This window comes from Triturus cristatus, chromosome 4_1 (assembly GCF_964204655.1).
Source record: "Triturus cristatus chromosome 4_1, aTriCri1.1, whole genome shotgun sequence".
NCBI classification, from domain to species: domain Eukaryota; kingdom Metazoa; phylum Chordata; class Amphibia; order Caudata; family Salamandridae; genus Triturus; species Triturus cristatus.
In genome coordinates, this window is record NC_140585.1 from 1044769043 (window position 1) to 1044783049 (window position 14007).

The 14007-nt window shown below is 55.9% G+C and overlaps 1 protein-coding gene across 1 annotated transcript in view; it reads left to right on the forward strand.

Moving 5' to 3' along the window:
- Positions 1 to 14007, forward strand: part of PMPCB (peptidase, mitochondrial processing subunit beta) — a 266044-nt gene that overhangs the window by 28654 nt on the left and 223383 nt on the right. Inside the window, exon 2 of the mRNA XM_085654026.1 lies at positions 11528 to 11671. Within this exon, the coding sequence (XP_085510152.1) occupies positions 11528 to 11671 (144 nt within the window). The remainder of the gene's footprint in view (positions 1 to 11527; positions 11672 to 14007) is intronic.

The following is a 14007-nucleotide window of genomic DNA, read 5'->3' on the forward strand; positions in this document are numbered from 1 at the left end:
CCACCCCCACCCCCACGTCCACCCCCACCACCACGTCCACCAACACGTCCACCCCCCACCACCACGTCCACCACCACCACCACGTCCACCACCACCACCTCCATTACCACCGGCACCTCCATTACCACCGGCACCTCCATTACCACCGGCACCTCCATTACCACCGGCACCTCCATTACCACCGGCACCTCCATTACCACCGGCACCTCCATTACCACCGGCACCTCCATTACCACCGGCACCTCCACCACCACCACGCCACGTCCACCACCACGTCGTCCACCACCACCACGTCGTCCACCACCACCACGTCGTCCACCACCACCACGTCGTCCACCACCACCACGTCGTCCACCACCACCACGTCGTCCACCACCACCACGTCGTCCACCACCACCACGTCGTCCACCACCACCACGTCGTCCACCACCACGTCGGCCACCACCACGTCGGCCACCACCACGTCGGCCACCACCACGTCGGCCACCACCACGTCGGCCACCACCACGTCGGCCACCACCACGTCGGCCACCACCACGTCGGCCACCACCACGTCGGCCACCACCACGTCGGCCACCACCACGTCGGCCACCACCACGTCGGCCACCACCACGTCGGCCACCACCACGTCGGCCACCACCACGTCGGCCACCACCACGTCGGCCACCACCACGTCGGCCACCACCACGTCGGCCACCACCACGTCGGCCACCACCACGTCGGCCACCACCACGTCGGCCACCACCACGTCGGCCACCACCACGTCGGCCACCACCACGTCGGCCACCACCACGTCGGCCACCACCACGTCGGCCACCACCACGTCGGCCACCACCACGTCGGCCACCACCACGTCGGCCACCACCACGTCGGCCACCACCACGTCGGCCACCACCACGTCGGCCACCACCACGTCGGCCACCACCACGTCGGCCACCACCACGTCGGCCACCACCACGTCGGCCACCACCACGTCGGCCACCACCACGTCGGCCACCACCACGTCGGCCACCACCACGTCGGCCACCACCACGTCGGCCACCACCACGTCGGCCACCACCACGTCGGCCACCACCACGTCGGCCACCACCACGTCGGCCACCACCACGTCGGCCACCACCACGTCGGCCACCACCACGTCGGCCACCACCACGTCGGCCACCACCACGTCGGCCACCACCACGTCGGCCACCACCACGTCGGCCACCACCACGTCGGCCACCACCACGTCGGCCACCACCACGTCGGCCACCACCACGTCGGCCACCACCACGTCGGCCACCACCACGTCGGCCACCACCATGGCCGCCTAGTCCACCGCCACGTCCACCGCCACCCACGTCCACCGCCACCCACGTCCACCGCCACCCACGTCCACCGCCACCCACGTCCACCGCCACCCACGTCCACCGCCACCCACGTCCATTACCACCACCTCATCCATTACCACCACCTCATCCATTACCACCACCATGTCCACCACCTCGTCCACCCCCACCACCTCATCCACCCCCACCACCTCGTCCACCCCCACCACCTCGTCCACCCCCACCACCTCGTCCACCCCCACCCCACCACCTCGTCCACCCCCACCCCACCACCTCGTCCACCCCCACCCCACCACCACGTCCACCCCCACCCCACCACCACGTCCACCCCCACCCCACCACCACGTCCACCCCCACCCCACCACCACGTCCACCCCACCACCACGTCCACCCCCACCACCACGTCCACCCCCACCACCACGTCCACCCCCAGCTCCACGTCCACCCCCAGCTCCACGTCCACCCCCAGCTCCACGTCCACCCCCAGCTCCACGTCCACCCCCAGCTCCACGTCCACCCCCAGCTCCACGTCCACCCCCAGCTCCACGTCCACCCCCAGCTCCACGTCCACCACATCCACCATCACCCACATCCACCACCACCACGTCTACAACAATGTCCACCATGTCCACCACCACCACTTCCACCACCAGGTCCACCACCACCATGTCTACCACCATATCCACCACCCCCACCACGTCGACCACCACCTCCACCGCCATATCCACCACCAATATGTACACCACCACCACGTCTACCACCACATCCACCATCACCACGTCCACCATCACCTTGTCCACCACCACCACGTCGACCACCACCACCACCACCACGTCGACCACCACCACGTCAACCACCACGTTCACCACCACCATGTCCACGTCCACCCACCATGTCCACGTCCACCCACCATGTCCACGTCCACCCACCATGTCCACGTCCACCCACCATGTCCACGTCCACCCACCATGTCCACGTCCACCCACCACCATGTCCACCCACCACCATGTCCACCCAGCACCATGTCCACCCACACCAAATCCACCACCACCATGTCCACCCACACCATGTCCACCACCATGTCCACCACCACCACCACCATGTCCACCACCACCACCACCATGTCCACCACCACCACCATGTCCACCACCACCACCACCACCACCACCATGTCCACCACCACCATGTCCACCACCACCATGTCCACCACCACCATGTCCGCCACCACCATGTCCGCCACCACCATGTCCGCCACCACCATGTCCGCCACCACCATGTCCGCCACCACCATGTCCGCCACCACCATGTCCGCCACCACCATGTCCGCCACCACCATGTCCGCCACCACCATGTCCGCCACCACCATGTCCGCCACCACCATGTCCGCCACCACCATGTCCGCCACCACCATGTCCGCCACCACCATGTCCGCCACCACCATGTCCGCCACCACCATGTCCGCCACCACCATGTCCGCCACCACCATGTCCGCCACCACCATGTCCGCCACCACCATGTCCGCCACCACCATGTCCGCCACCACCATGTCCGCCACCACCATGTCCGCCACCACCATGTCCGCCACCACCATGTCCGCCACCACCATGTCCGCCACCACCATGTCCGCCACCACCATGTCCGCCACCACCATGTCCGCCACCACCATGTCCGCCACCACCATGTCCGCCACCACCATGTCCGCCACCACCATGTCCGCCACCACCATGTCCGCCACCACCACCATGTCCGCCACCACCACCATGTCCGCCACCACCATGTCCGCCACCACCATGTCCGCCACCACCATGTCCGCCACCACCATGTCCGCCACCACCATGTCCGCCACCACCACCATGTCCGCCCCCACCACCATGTCCGCCCCCACCACCATGTCCGCCCCCACCACCATGTCCGCCCCCACCACCATGTCCGCCCCCACCACCATGTCCGCCCCCACCACCATGTCCGCCCCCACCACCATGTCCGCCCCCACCACCATGTCCGCCCCCACCACCATGTCCGCCCCCACCACCATGTCCGCCCCCACCACCATGTCCGCCCCCCCCACCATGTCCGCCCCCCCCACCATGTCCGCCCCCCCCACCATGTCCGCCCCCACCACCATGTCCGCCCCCACCACCATGTCCGCCCCCACCACCATGTCCGCCCCCACCACCATGTCCGCCCCCACCACCATGTCCGCCCCCACCACCATGTCCGCCACCACCACCATGTCCGCCACCACCACCATGTCCGCCACCACCACCATGTCCGCCACCACCACCATGTCCGCCACCACCACCATGTCCGCCACCACCACCATGTCCGCCCCCACCACCATGTCCGCCCCCACCACCATGTCCGCCCCCACCACCATGTCCGCCCCCACCATGTCCGCCCCCACCATGTCCGCCACCCCCACATCCACGTCCACCACCACGTCCTCCACCAACATGGCCGCCTAGTCCACCACCCACGTCCACCACCACCCACGTCCACCACCACCCACGTCCACCGCCACCCATGTCCACCGCCACCCACGTCCACCGCCACCCACGTCCATTACCACCACCTCATCCATTACCACCACCATGTCCACCACCTCGTCCACCCCCACCACCTCGTCCACCCCCACCACCTCGTCCACCCCCACCACCTCGTCCACCCCCACCACCTCGTCCACCCCACCACCTCGTCCACCCCACCACCTCGTCCACCCCCACCACCTCGTCCACCCCCACCACCTCGTCCACCCCCACCACCTCGTCCACCCCCACCACCTCGTCCACCCCCACCACCTCGTCCACCCCCACCACCTCGTCCACCCCCACCACCTCGTCCACCCCCACCACCTCGTCCACCCCACCACCTCGTCCACCCCACCACCTCGTCCACCCCCACCACCTCCACGTCCACCCCCACCACCTCCACGTCCACCCCCACCACGTCCACCCCCAGCTCCACGTCCACCCCCAGCTCCACGTCCACCCCCAGCTCCACGTCCACCCCCAGCTCCACGTCCACCCCCAGCTCCACCCCCAGCTCCACGTCCACCCCCAGCTCCACGTCCACCCCCAGCTCCACGTCCACCCCCAGCTCCACGTCCACCCCCAGCTCCACGTCCACCCCCAGCTCCACGTCCACCCCCAGCTCCACGTCCACCCCCAGCTCCACGTCCACCCCCAGCTCCACGTCCATTACCCCACCACGTCCACCACACCACCACGTCCACCACATCCACCATCACCCACGTCCACCACCACCACGTCTACAACAATGTCCACCATGTCCACTTCCACCACCACATCCACCACCCGGTCCACCACCACCATGTCTACCACCATATCCACCACCCCCACCACGTCGACCACCACCTCCACCGCCATATCCACCACCACCATGTCTACCACCATATCCACCACCCCCACCACGTCGACCACCACCTCCACCGCCATATCCACCACCACCACGTCCACCACCAATATGTACACCACCACCACGTTTACCACCACATCCACCATCACCACGTCCACCACCACCACGTCGACCACCACCACGTCGACCACCACCACGTCGACCACCACCACGTCGACCACCACCACGTCGACCACCACCACGTCGACCACCACCACATGTCCGCCACCACATGTCCGCCACCACATGTCCGCCACCACATGTCCGCCACCACCATGTCCGCCACCACCATGTCCGCCACCACCATGTCCGCCACCACCATGTCCGCCACCACCATGTCCGCCACCACCATGTCCGCCACCACCATGTCCGCCACCACCATGTCCGCCACCACCATGTCCGCCACCACCATGTCCGCCACCACCATGTCCGCCACCACCATGTCCGCCACCACCATGTCCGCCACCACCATGTCCGCCACCACCATGTCCGCCACCACCATGTCCGCCACCACCATGTCCGCCACCACCATGTCCGCCACCACCATGTCCGCCACCACCATGTCCGCCACCACCATGTCCGCCACCACCATGTCCGCCACCACCATGTCCGCCACCACCATGTCCGCCACCACCATGTCCGCCACCACCATGTCCGCCACCACCATGTCCGCCACCACCATGTCCGCCACCACCATGTCCGCCACCACCATGTCCGCCACCACCATGTCCGCCACCACCATGTCCGCCACCACCATGTCCGCCACCACCATGTCCGCCACCACCATGTCCGCCACCACCATGTCCGCCACCACCATGTCCGCCACCACCATGTCCGCCACCACCATGTCCGCCACCACCATGTCCGCCACCACCATGTCCGCCACCACCATGTCCGCCACCACCATGTCCGCCACCACCATGTCCGCCACCACCATGTCCGCCACCACCATGTCCGCCACCACCATGTCCGCCCCCACCACCATGTCCGCCCCCACCACCATGTCCGCCCCCACCACCATGTCCGCCCCCACCACCATGTCCGCCCCCACCACCATGTCCGCCCCCACCACCATGTCCGCCCCCACCACCATGTCCGCCCCCACCACCATGTCCGCCCCCACCACCATGTCCGCCCCCACCACCATGTCCGCCCCCACCACCATGTCCGCCCCCACCACCATGTCCGCCCCCACCACCATGTCCGCCCCCACCACCATGTCCGCCCCCACCACCATGTCCGCCCCCCCCACCATGTCCGCCCCCCCCACCATGTCCGCCCCCCCCACCATGTCCGCCCCCCCCACCATGTCCGCCCCCACCACCATGTCCGCCCCCACCACCATGTCCGCCCCCACCACCATGTCCGCCCCCACCACCATGTCCGCCCCCACCACCATGTCCGCCCCCACCACCATGTCCGCCCCCACCACCATGTCCGCCCCCACCATGTCCGCCCCCACCATGTCCGCCCCCACCATGTCCGCCCCCACCATGTCCGCCCCCACCACGTCTGCCGCCCCCACGTCTGCCGCCCCCACGTCTGCCGCCCCCACGTCTGCCGCCCCCACGTCTGCCGCCCCCACGTCTGCCGCCCCCACGTCTGCCGCCCCCACGTCTGCCGCCCCCACGTCTGCCGCCCCCACGTCTGCCGCCCCCACGTCTGCCGCCCCCACGTCTGCCGCCCCCACGTCTGCCGCCCCCACGTCTGCCGCCCCCACGTCCACTACCGCCACCACGTCCACTACCGCCACCACGTCCACTACCGCCACCACGTCCACTACCGCCACCACGTCCACTACCGCCACCACGTCCACTACCGCCACCACGTCCACTACCACCACGTCCACTACCACCACGTCCACTACCACCACGTCCACCACATCCACCTTGTCCCCCACCACCACCATGTCCACCACCACGTCCACCACCACGTCCACCACCACGTCCACCACACCACGTCCACCACACCACGTCCACCACACCACGTCCACCACGTCCACCACACCACGTCCACCCTGTCCACCACCACCCTGTCCACCACCACCCTGTCCACCACCACCCTGTCCACCACCACCCTGTCCAACACCCAGGTCCACCCATCACCCACGTCCACCACCACCACCACATCCACCACATCCATTACCACCACATCCACGTCCACCACGTCTACTACAATGTCCACCACCACCACCACTTCCACCACATCCACCACCACCACATCCACCACCAGGTCCACCACCACCATGTCTACCACCATATCCACCACCACCACCATGTCTACCACCATATCCACCACCACCACCATGTCCACCACCACCACCATGTACACCACCACCACCACCACGTCCACCACCACGTCCACCACCACTACCACTACTTCCACCACCAATACATACACCCCCACCACCATGTCCACCACCACCACGTTCACCACCACCACGTTCACCACCACCACGTTCACCACTACCACGTTCACAACATCCACCACGTCCACCACCACCACGTGCACCCCCGTCGCGTGCACCCCCGTCGCGTGCACCCCCGTCGCGTGCACCCCCATCGCGTGCACCCCCGTCGCGTGCACCCCCGTCGCGTGCACCCCCATCGCGTGCACCCCCGTCGCATGCACCCCGTCGCGTCCACCCCCGTCGCGGCCAACCGTGACAGGTAAAGTGTCCCTGGAGGGCAGGGGTAATAAGAGTGTCAACCCTGGCTTTACATGGGACATTTAAGGATGCATTGGGTGCGAGAAGACTGGAATAGTGGCTAGAAGTATTACACTAGACCCAAGATACATTTTGAAGAGGCACAATGTCACAGGGGCTCCTGTAAAAGCACTTGCAGCATCTCTACCTCACAGTGGTATACCTGCACGAGCCACTCACTCAAAACAAGCATTGGCCTAGCCAATAGGTCTTGCCTTTGGGACCTTATAAGTGTTTAGCCATGCAACACTTGATGTTGTTGCACCAAGGATATTGTGCTGGATAACTAAACACTCATAAGATCCCTAAGGCGAGAGCTATTGGCTATGCCAATGCTTGTTGTTCTCCATGGCCCCACACTTAGATTACCCAAAGGATGTAATGTTGAAGTGACCAGGAATGGTTTCCGATATCTGGGGATTTTTATCACCCCAAACCCAAAAACTTTTTATGATAGGAATCTCGTAGTCCCCTTGCAAAGATTTAGAGAGGACGTCAAACATTGGAGTTCGCTGCCATAGTCGTTGCTAGCTCGTGCAGCCCTGTTTAAAATGCTAGCTCTGCCACGGTTCTTCTATTCACTCCAAAATTGCTTATACTCTATCCCCGACTCATATATTAACAGTGTAGAAGCGGAGGTTCAGACGCTGTTGTGGGATGGCTGGACGCCACGTATTGCCCAGGGGAAATTGACGAAGGGGTGATATGACTGGGGCATCGCACTCCCAGACTTACTTCTTTATTATTGGGCATCACAATTGGTGGCAATTAACCACTGGCTATACAGTCCCCCCGTTGAACCCGGCGTACTGACTAGAGCGATACCAGACTGGGCGTGAGGGGTATCTAGGAGCGCTATACATCAGATCCCGTAAGGGGAGATACCTGTGGTCAATGGCTCACACGACCTCCATTTAGCATTCAACTACCAAACGCCTGGCCTGGTAGGGAAAATTCACAAAAGCTACGCACCTATGGTCATTTCAGCAGCTAGGACTACTATGATATCAAGCAGGGTTTAATAGGTGGGATACGATAGGGATCTCTACTGTTGGGGATCTTCTACGGAAAGGGAAAATACTTACTTTTAAAGACTTGCAGGCTAAGCACGAACTGGCACCTGGGGAGGTTTTTCGATATTTTACAAAATCGACACACGCTTAATACAGCTCTCAAAGATCTGACAACTATACCAAACACGTCACCTTTGGAGGATCGACTCCTGTCTGAACCTCTCCTGACTAAGGCCATTTACCTTACATATCGTAAGCTATGTAACAATTTACCAGACCCCTTCCTTACCCTTATAGTTAAATGGCAATCAGACTCGGGACAAATCGAAGATGAGGACTGACAAATCGAAGATGAGGACTGGCAAACCGCCCTGATGTCCCCTAGAGAGGTTGCTATTAACCAGGGCTTTCGATTGATCCAACTGAAGGTTCTATACAGGTCATCCCTCAGGTCATCCCTCACCAGGGTGACGTTAGCTAAGATAGGGACTAGGCAAGATGCCCTGTGTCTGCGCGTCTGTTTCCAAATTGCCACATTTTATCATATACTATGTGAATGCCCTTTAATACGGCACATATGGGAGCGGGCTACGAACAAGATGCAAGATGCACTGGGGAAACCACTCGTATTGACTCCCTCATTGGGGATCCTGAACATTAGGGAAGCAACCGATCTCACTGACATAGAGCAACAATTCACTACTCTGGGATATACCTTGTTTAAAAGAGCCATTGCTATGAAATGGGGAGCCGCAGACCGACCATTGCTAATAGGATGGGTGGCGGAAATGGACAGATGTATGGTAGCTGAAAAAGAGGTCTAGAAAACCAGAGGATGCCCTAAAAAGTGGGACAAAAAATGGGGTACCTGGAATATCTACTGGGGGGAATTGTGCATCTCGCCAACAGTGAAATTGGAAATGTCACAAAGAAGAGCCACTGAAATGTAATGCCTGATTGTAATGTTGCATACAATACTGCTTTTTTCTTTTTCAAAACTGTATAATGTATATCGCAGTAACTTGCAAGTGACGATGGGTATGTTGTCAATAAAATTATTAATTAAAATAAAAAGACACCCCTCCACCCATTGCCCCTGGGCCTTGAAGAAGATAGCCAAAGTTGTCCCTGAGCATTGCAAGGCCTAAGCCCACTTGCTGGTCCAGCCCACCTGGCCTCCTGCAGCCTCTTTCCGCAGTGACTGATCTCCATTGAAATACATAGGGCTCCTTATGCTGTTTTGCACCCTGCACCCAACCGCCCTCATGCTGCTGCTGGTGGTGTACTGTTGGCGCTGCTTTGGACCTTGCCCACCTCTTACCTTAACTCCTGGAGATAGGTCTTGTAAGTCACTGTACTATACCTGTTTGCAGAACTTGTTCTTCCTTCCATAGGGTAACATTTCAGAACTCAGTTCTTGCACTTTGTCCACTTTTTGAAATGAAAAGAATTTATATTTAAAAATGTACTTACCTGAACGATTTTTCTCTGATGCCTAAACATATATAAAGGTGATTGGTATTTGTATAAATTGGCTTAGATCTCATTGGGTCGTATGTGTAATTTATCGATCATTATGTGTATTGCAAATGTCTTGCACTCCTCTGTGCTAAGGCTGTTCAACCACACTATTCCCCACCATTCCCCCCCCCCCTAATAGAGCACCTTGAGATTGAAAGCCCATATCCACTCATATGTGGAAACCTTATGGGGACTCTTTACGTGGTAAAGTTGATTCTTGATATATCACATAAAGAGCCAGCTTTCTACAAGAAGTGTAAGCACTAAAATTGTATTTAATGTACATCCAGAGTAGTGATGTAGGTGACCCAGTCATGCTTGTGATCATTAGTGTGATGACCAGCTTAGGGAAATTGGGTGCCCTGGCTATCACTGCACAAAAGCCTTATCTTTGTGTTTCAAAGATGTTAAACATTTTTATCTTTCTGAGGTGACCTGCCCGAGTTTGGAACCAGGCGTGGTGTTTTTCTGTGTTCTGTTTAAGGACAGAAACCGGTGCAGATGCTGCAGTACTTGTAAGACCGTATGTGACGGGGGCGCAAACCTAAATGGCATGCTTTCTGAAGACCAGCAATACATCTTAAGACTATTTTATTCATAGTCATGTATGTCTACCACTTCTTGGTACTCCCAGCTCGTTGTCAGCTGAGTGTACGGAGAGCACTTCCCTTTACTCATGCAGCAGGGACTTTCATAACTGACAAACATTCTCTTCAAGTGAGGCTAGTTGAAGGCTATTAAGGCGGGGTCAGTAAATTGTCTTTAACAATTTCAGGCCTAGGCACTAATTGCTCAGAGGCATAAAGTATAGTTATCTTCATTTTCAGGGTGGTATCTGACCCAAACACCTGACACAGAAGCTACCAGAGTGAAGAATAAGTTGAGTTGAAAGGAGCTGCTAAAATTCTCTTCACTAAGTCAGGCAGTGTATTTTTCATAGTAAGTTTACTTCAGTGCAGCCCTTTGCTCCACTAGTAATTTCATAGGGGCAGTTAAAGGGCGTTCCTCTGCTAGGTAGAAAATATATATTCTAAACAACCTTACACATAAAATTACACAAGCTGCCAGATGTCTGCATATCACACCACAAAAGCCCATACAAAGAGCCATTTTCTGTGTCACTGTAACTCTTATAATACACTTCTGTTCGTATTTTATCTTAAATTGCCATGCTTAACTAGACCATCCTTTCCTGGCCTGGATAGAGCATTTCCTAGAACACACCTGCCTTCGGTTCAGCCCCACATTGCCCAACTGCTGTCTAACTAGACTATGCTTTCCCTGTCTAGATGCCGCATCATTAGTTCAACCCGATTCTTTAACGGACATATGATTTTAAGTTGACAATTCATTTACTTTCCAATGGCTTTCAACTAAACAAAAATCTCATCTTTGAGCCTTTTGTCCAGTCATAATTTTGGCACATGATAGATATGTTATTGTTTTTTACTATGTCTTGACTGGTGGCGCTTGTTAATTGAAAGCTTTTAATGCAGTTGCGCAAACAGAAACTCAACTGTGTCAAAAATGTTTTTTCTTTCCAGTCAGTCAAACTTGGATCAAGGAGATTCAGGTCCACCCAAGCAGCAGAAGCTCAAGTATCCGTAAATGTTCCTGAGACAAAGGTAACCACACTACGGAATGGCCTACGAGTCGTCTCTGAGGACTCTGGTCTATCAACATGCACAGTAAGTCCAAAGCTAATTGTTCATATATGTACCTATCTGAATGGCTGAGCTGTTACTTGCATTTTCTTTAGCAGTAAAAGAATATGTTGTTCACTCAGAGTGCTCTGATGTAACAGATAGGAGTGTTTCCACATTAGTATACTGTTTACTGTCTTTATTATGTTGTTCAATATGTGCCTGAATCCTTTATCAGACCTCTCCTAGACTTCTGGATCACAGGGTTGAATCTGTATTTTTTCAATATAACCGTGGAGCAAGAGCACAACATTCCTTTGCCCCCCCAGTCTCACCTTTCGCTTGCCCAGTTCCTCTAATGTGTTCAGATGAATGGTCTGGTGACGCCTCACTAACAATATAACTGCTGCCCATTGCAAAACTACTTAATATCTCACAGCTTGGTTCCGCCTAGAGGCTAATGGGGTAGCTAACCTTTGGCATTTAGTCAGGCATCTAAATCTTAAAATTCGAACACTGCCACTTTTTTGTCAGTATCATCTGTACCCTGGAATGGTTTGTTTCACTTTCTGGCAATGCAGTTTAAAATTTCCCCTGAATGCATTTGGTCAGAGAAATACTTGCTTAACTGCATCTAATGAGAATTTGGGTTGCACTACAAGTCCAATGTATGTATGGTTAATTTACAGCTAATGCACTAGAAAGGTGGTTTAATGTTAGTTTGAAGTCCTGCACAATTTTGCTGCTGGACCTTTCACAGGTCCACAAGTTTTGAGTTATTCAGCTACCTGGATTCAGAAGTCCTTTAAAATTATGAATTTATGGCCAAATGATTTACCATGCAAGCTTGGAACTAGACCTCAGGCAACCTCTGCAGAGAATTAAAAGACCTTTGACAAGAAGAATTTCTTTAAGGCTATCACAGCTGGCATGGACATCTAGCCAAATGATTATGCTTAATTAGGCTTGTAAACCAGTGTTGCTCTGCGGGGAGGCTTTTATGTGTCCTTGAACAAAATGATTCTAAGAATGGCCAGTAACTGAGAACCGTCCTTATTTTAAGTTGATCATAGATCTAGGTTGTACAGATATTTTGGAGGTTGTTAGGAAAAGTTTAGGTTGATAACTTAGGAGCGCATTCTTTTTTTTAACTTTTCGTCTTTCTTAAAAACAATTGTATGATTTTTTTTCGTTTTAAAAAAAATTAAACTTGAGATTAAAAATAATAAATTTGAACTCTACTTTAGGCGCTAACCAGAATAGTAATGGTCACTGGACTCTAGCATCCATTGGACATTAATATCAACTTCAGAATGCATTGTCTTTTGTTGAAGTAATCTATTGGAGCAGCATTCTCTGTATTTTCTGTACTCTGCTGGTCTTACTATTGTAGGTTCCTGCATTCATTTCACTGCCATCAGGTTATTCAGTGTATTTGTTCACCATTCGGTTGAACAGTGCAAATGTCAGTACCACAGAGAGGTTGAGGCAAACCGTTCCCTTTTTGACATTGATTCTGCTGTAGTATAATGCATGGCCTGTACACTTACCAAACGCCTTAAGCTAAATGTCAGTTGCCTGTAACAGTCATCCTCCACCCAGCTGCAATTTATGCCATTTATTTAGATGCTGTGTAATTCTTCTGTGCAGTTGCTAACAATAGCAACACTTTTTTGGTAATCCTTTTCTTCGATAACTGATGCAAATGCTCAGTGTTTTCAACCATAGGTATGTCTTGAGATACATTTGCATTACACGTACCATTTACCTGGTTTTTATTTAATGTGTCTTGCACAATGGGATATGAAAGCTGGCGCCTTCAAGATTTAGTGATCCCAGAAGATGACCTTGGGTGAGAGCTGGCACAGTGTTTTGAAGGGTGACCTACACCCCTCCCTTTTCAGCTGCTATTTATATGCTAACATTGTCGGGATCTGTCGTGCATTTCCGAATGTTTCTTTATCTTGAAGTAGCACAAAGAATCTCCCTGACAATTCTATACCTTATGGAAACCTCTAGGGGAGTGTTTTGCTCTAATAAATTGTTTCTTGCTCCAGATGTCACCAGTGGGGAAACAGCAATGTCTGTGTGATGTATGTAATGAGGTCTTTTGATGAACTGTTGGGTGCATTTAGAGTCCATCATTTGACATCCAATGATGGTTTGTTCTTTGACATTTTGAGAATGGAATTAAGTCATCCCTAATCGTTTAGGGGTGGCGTTTAGGAGAGAGAAGTGATTGTTAATTTAAAAATAATCATTACTTTTTAGGTCTCGCTGAGCCCCAGCGCTTGCGCTGGCTCGAAGAGACGTTTTGTATGTGGGATTTTCAAAGTGCTGCTGGCTGGCCTAACGCTTGCGTTCATGCAATCGTGCACGCG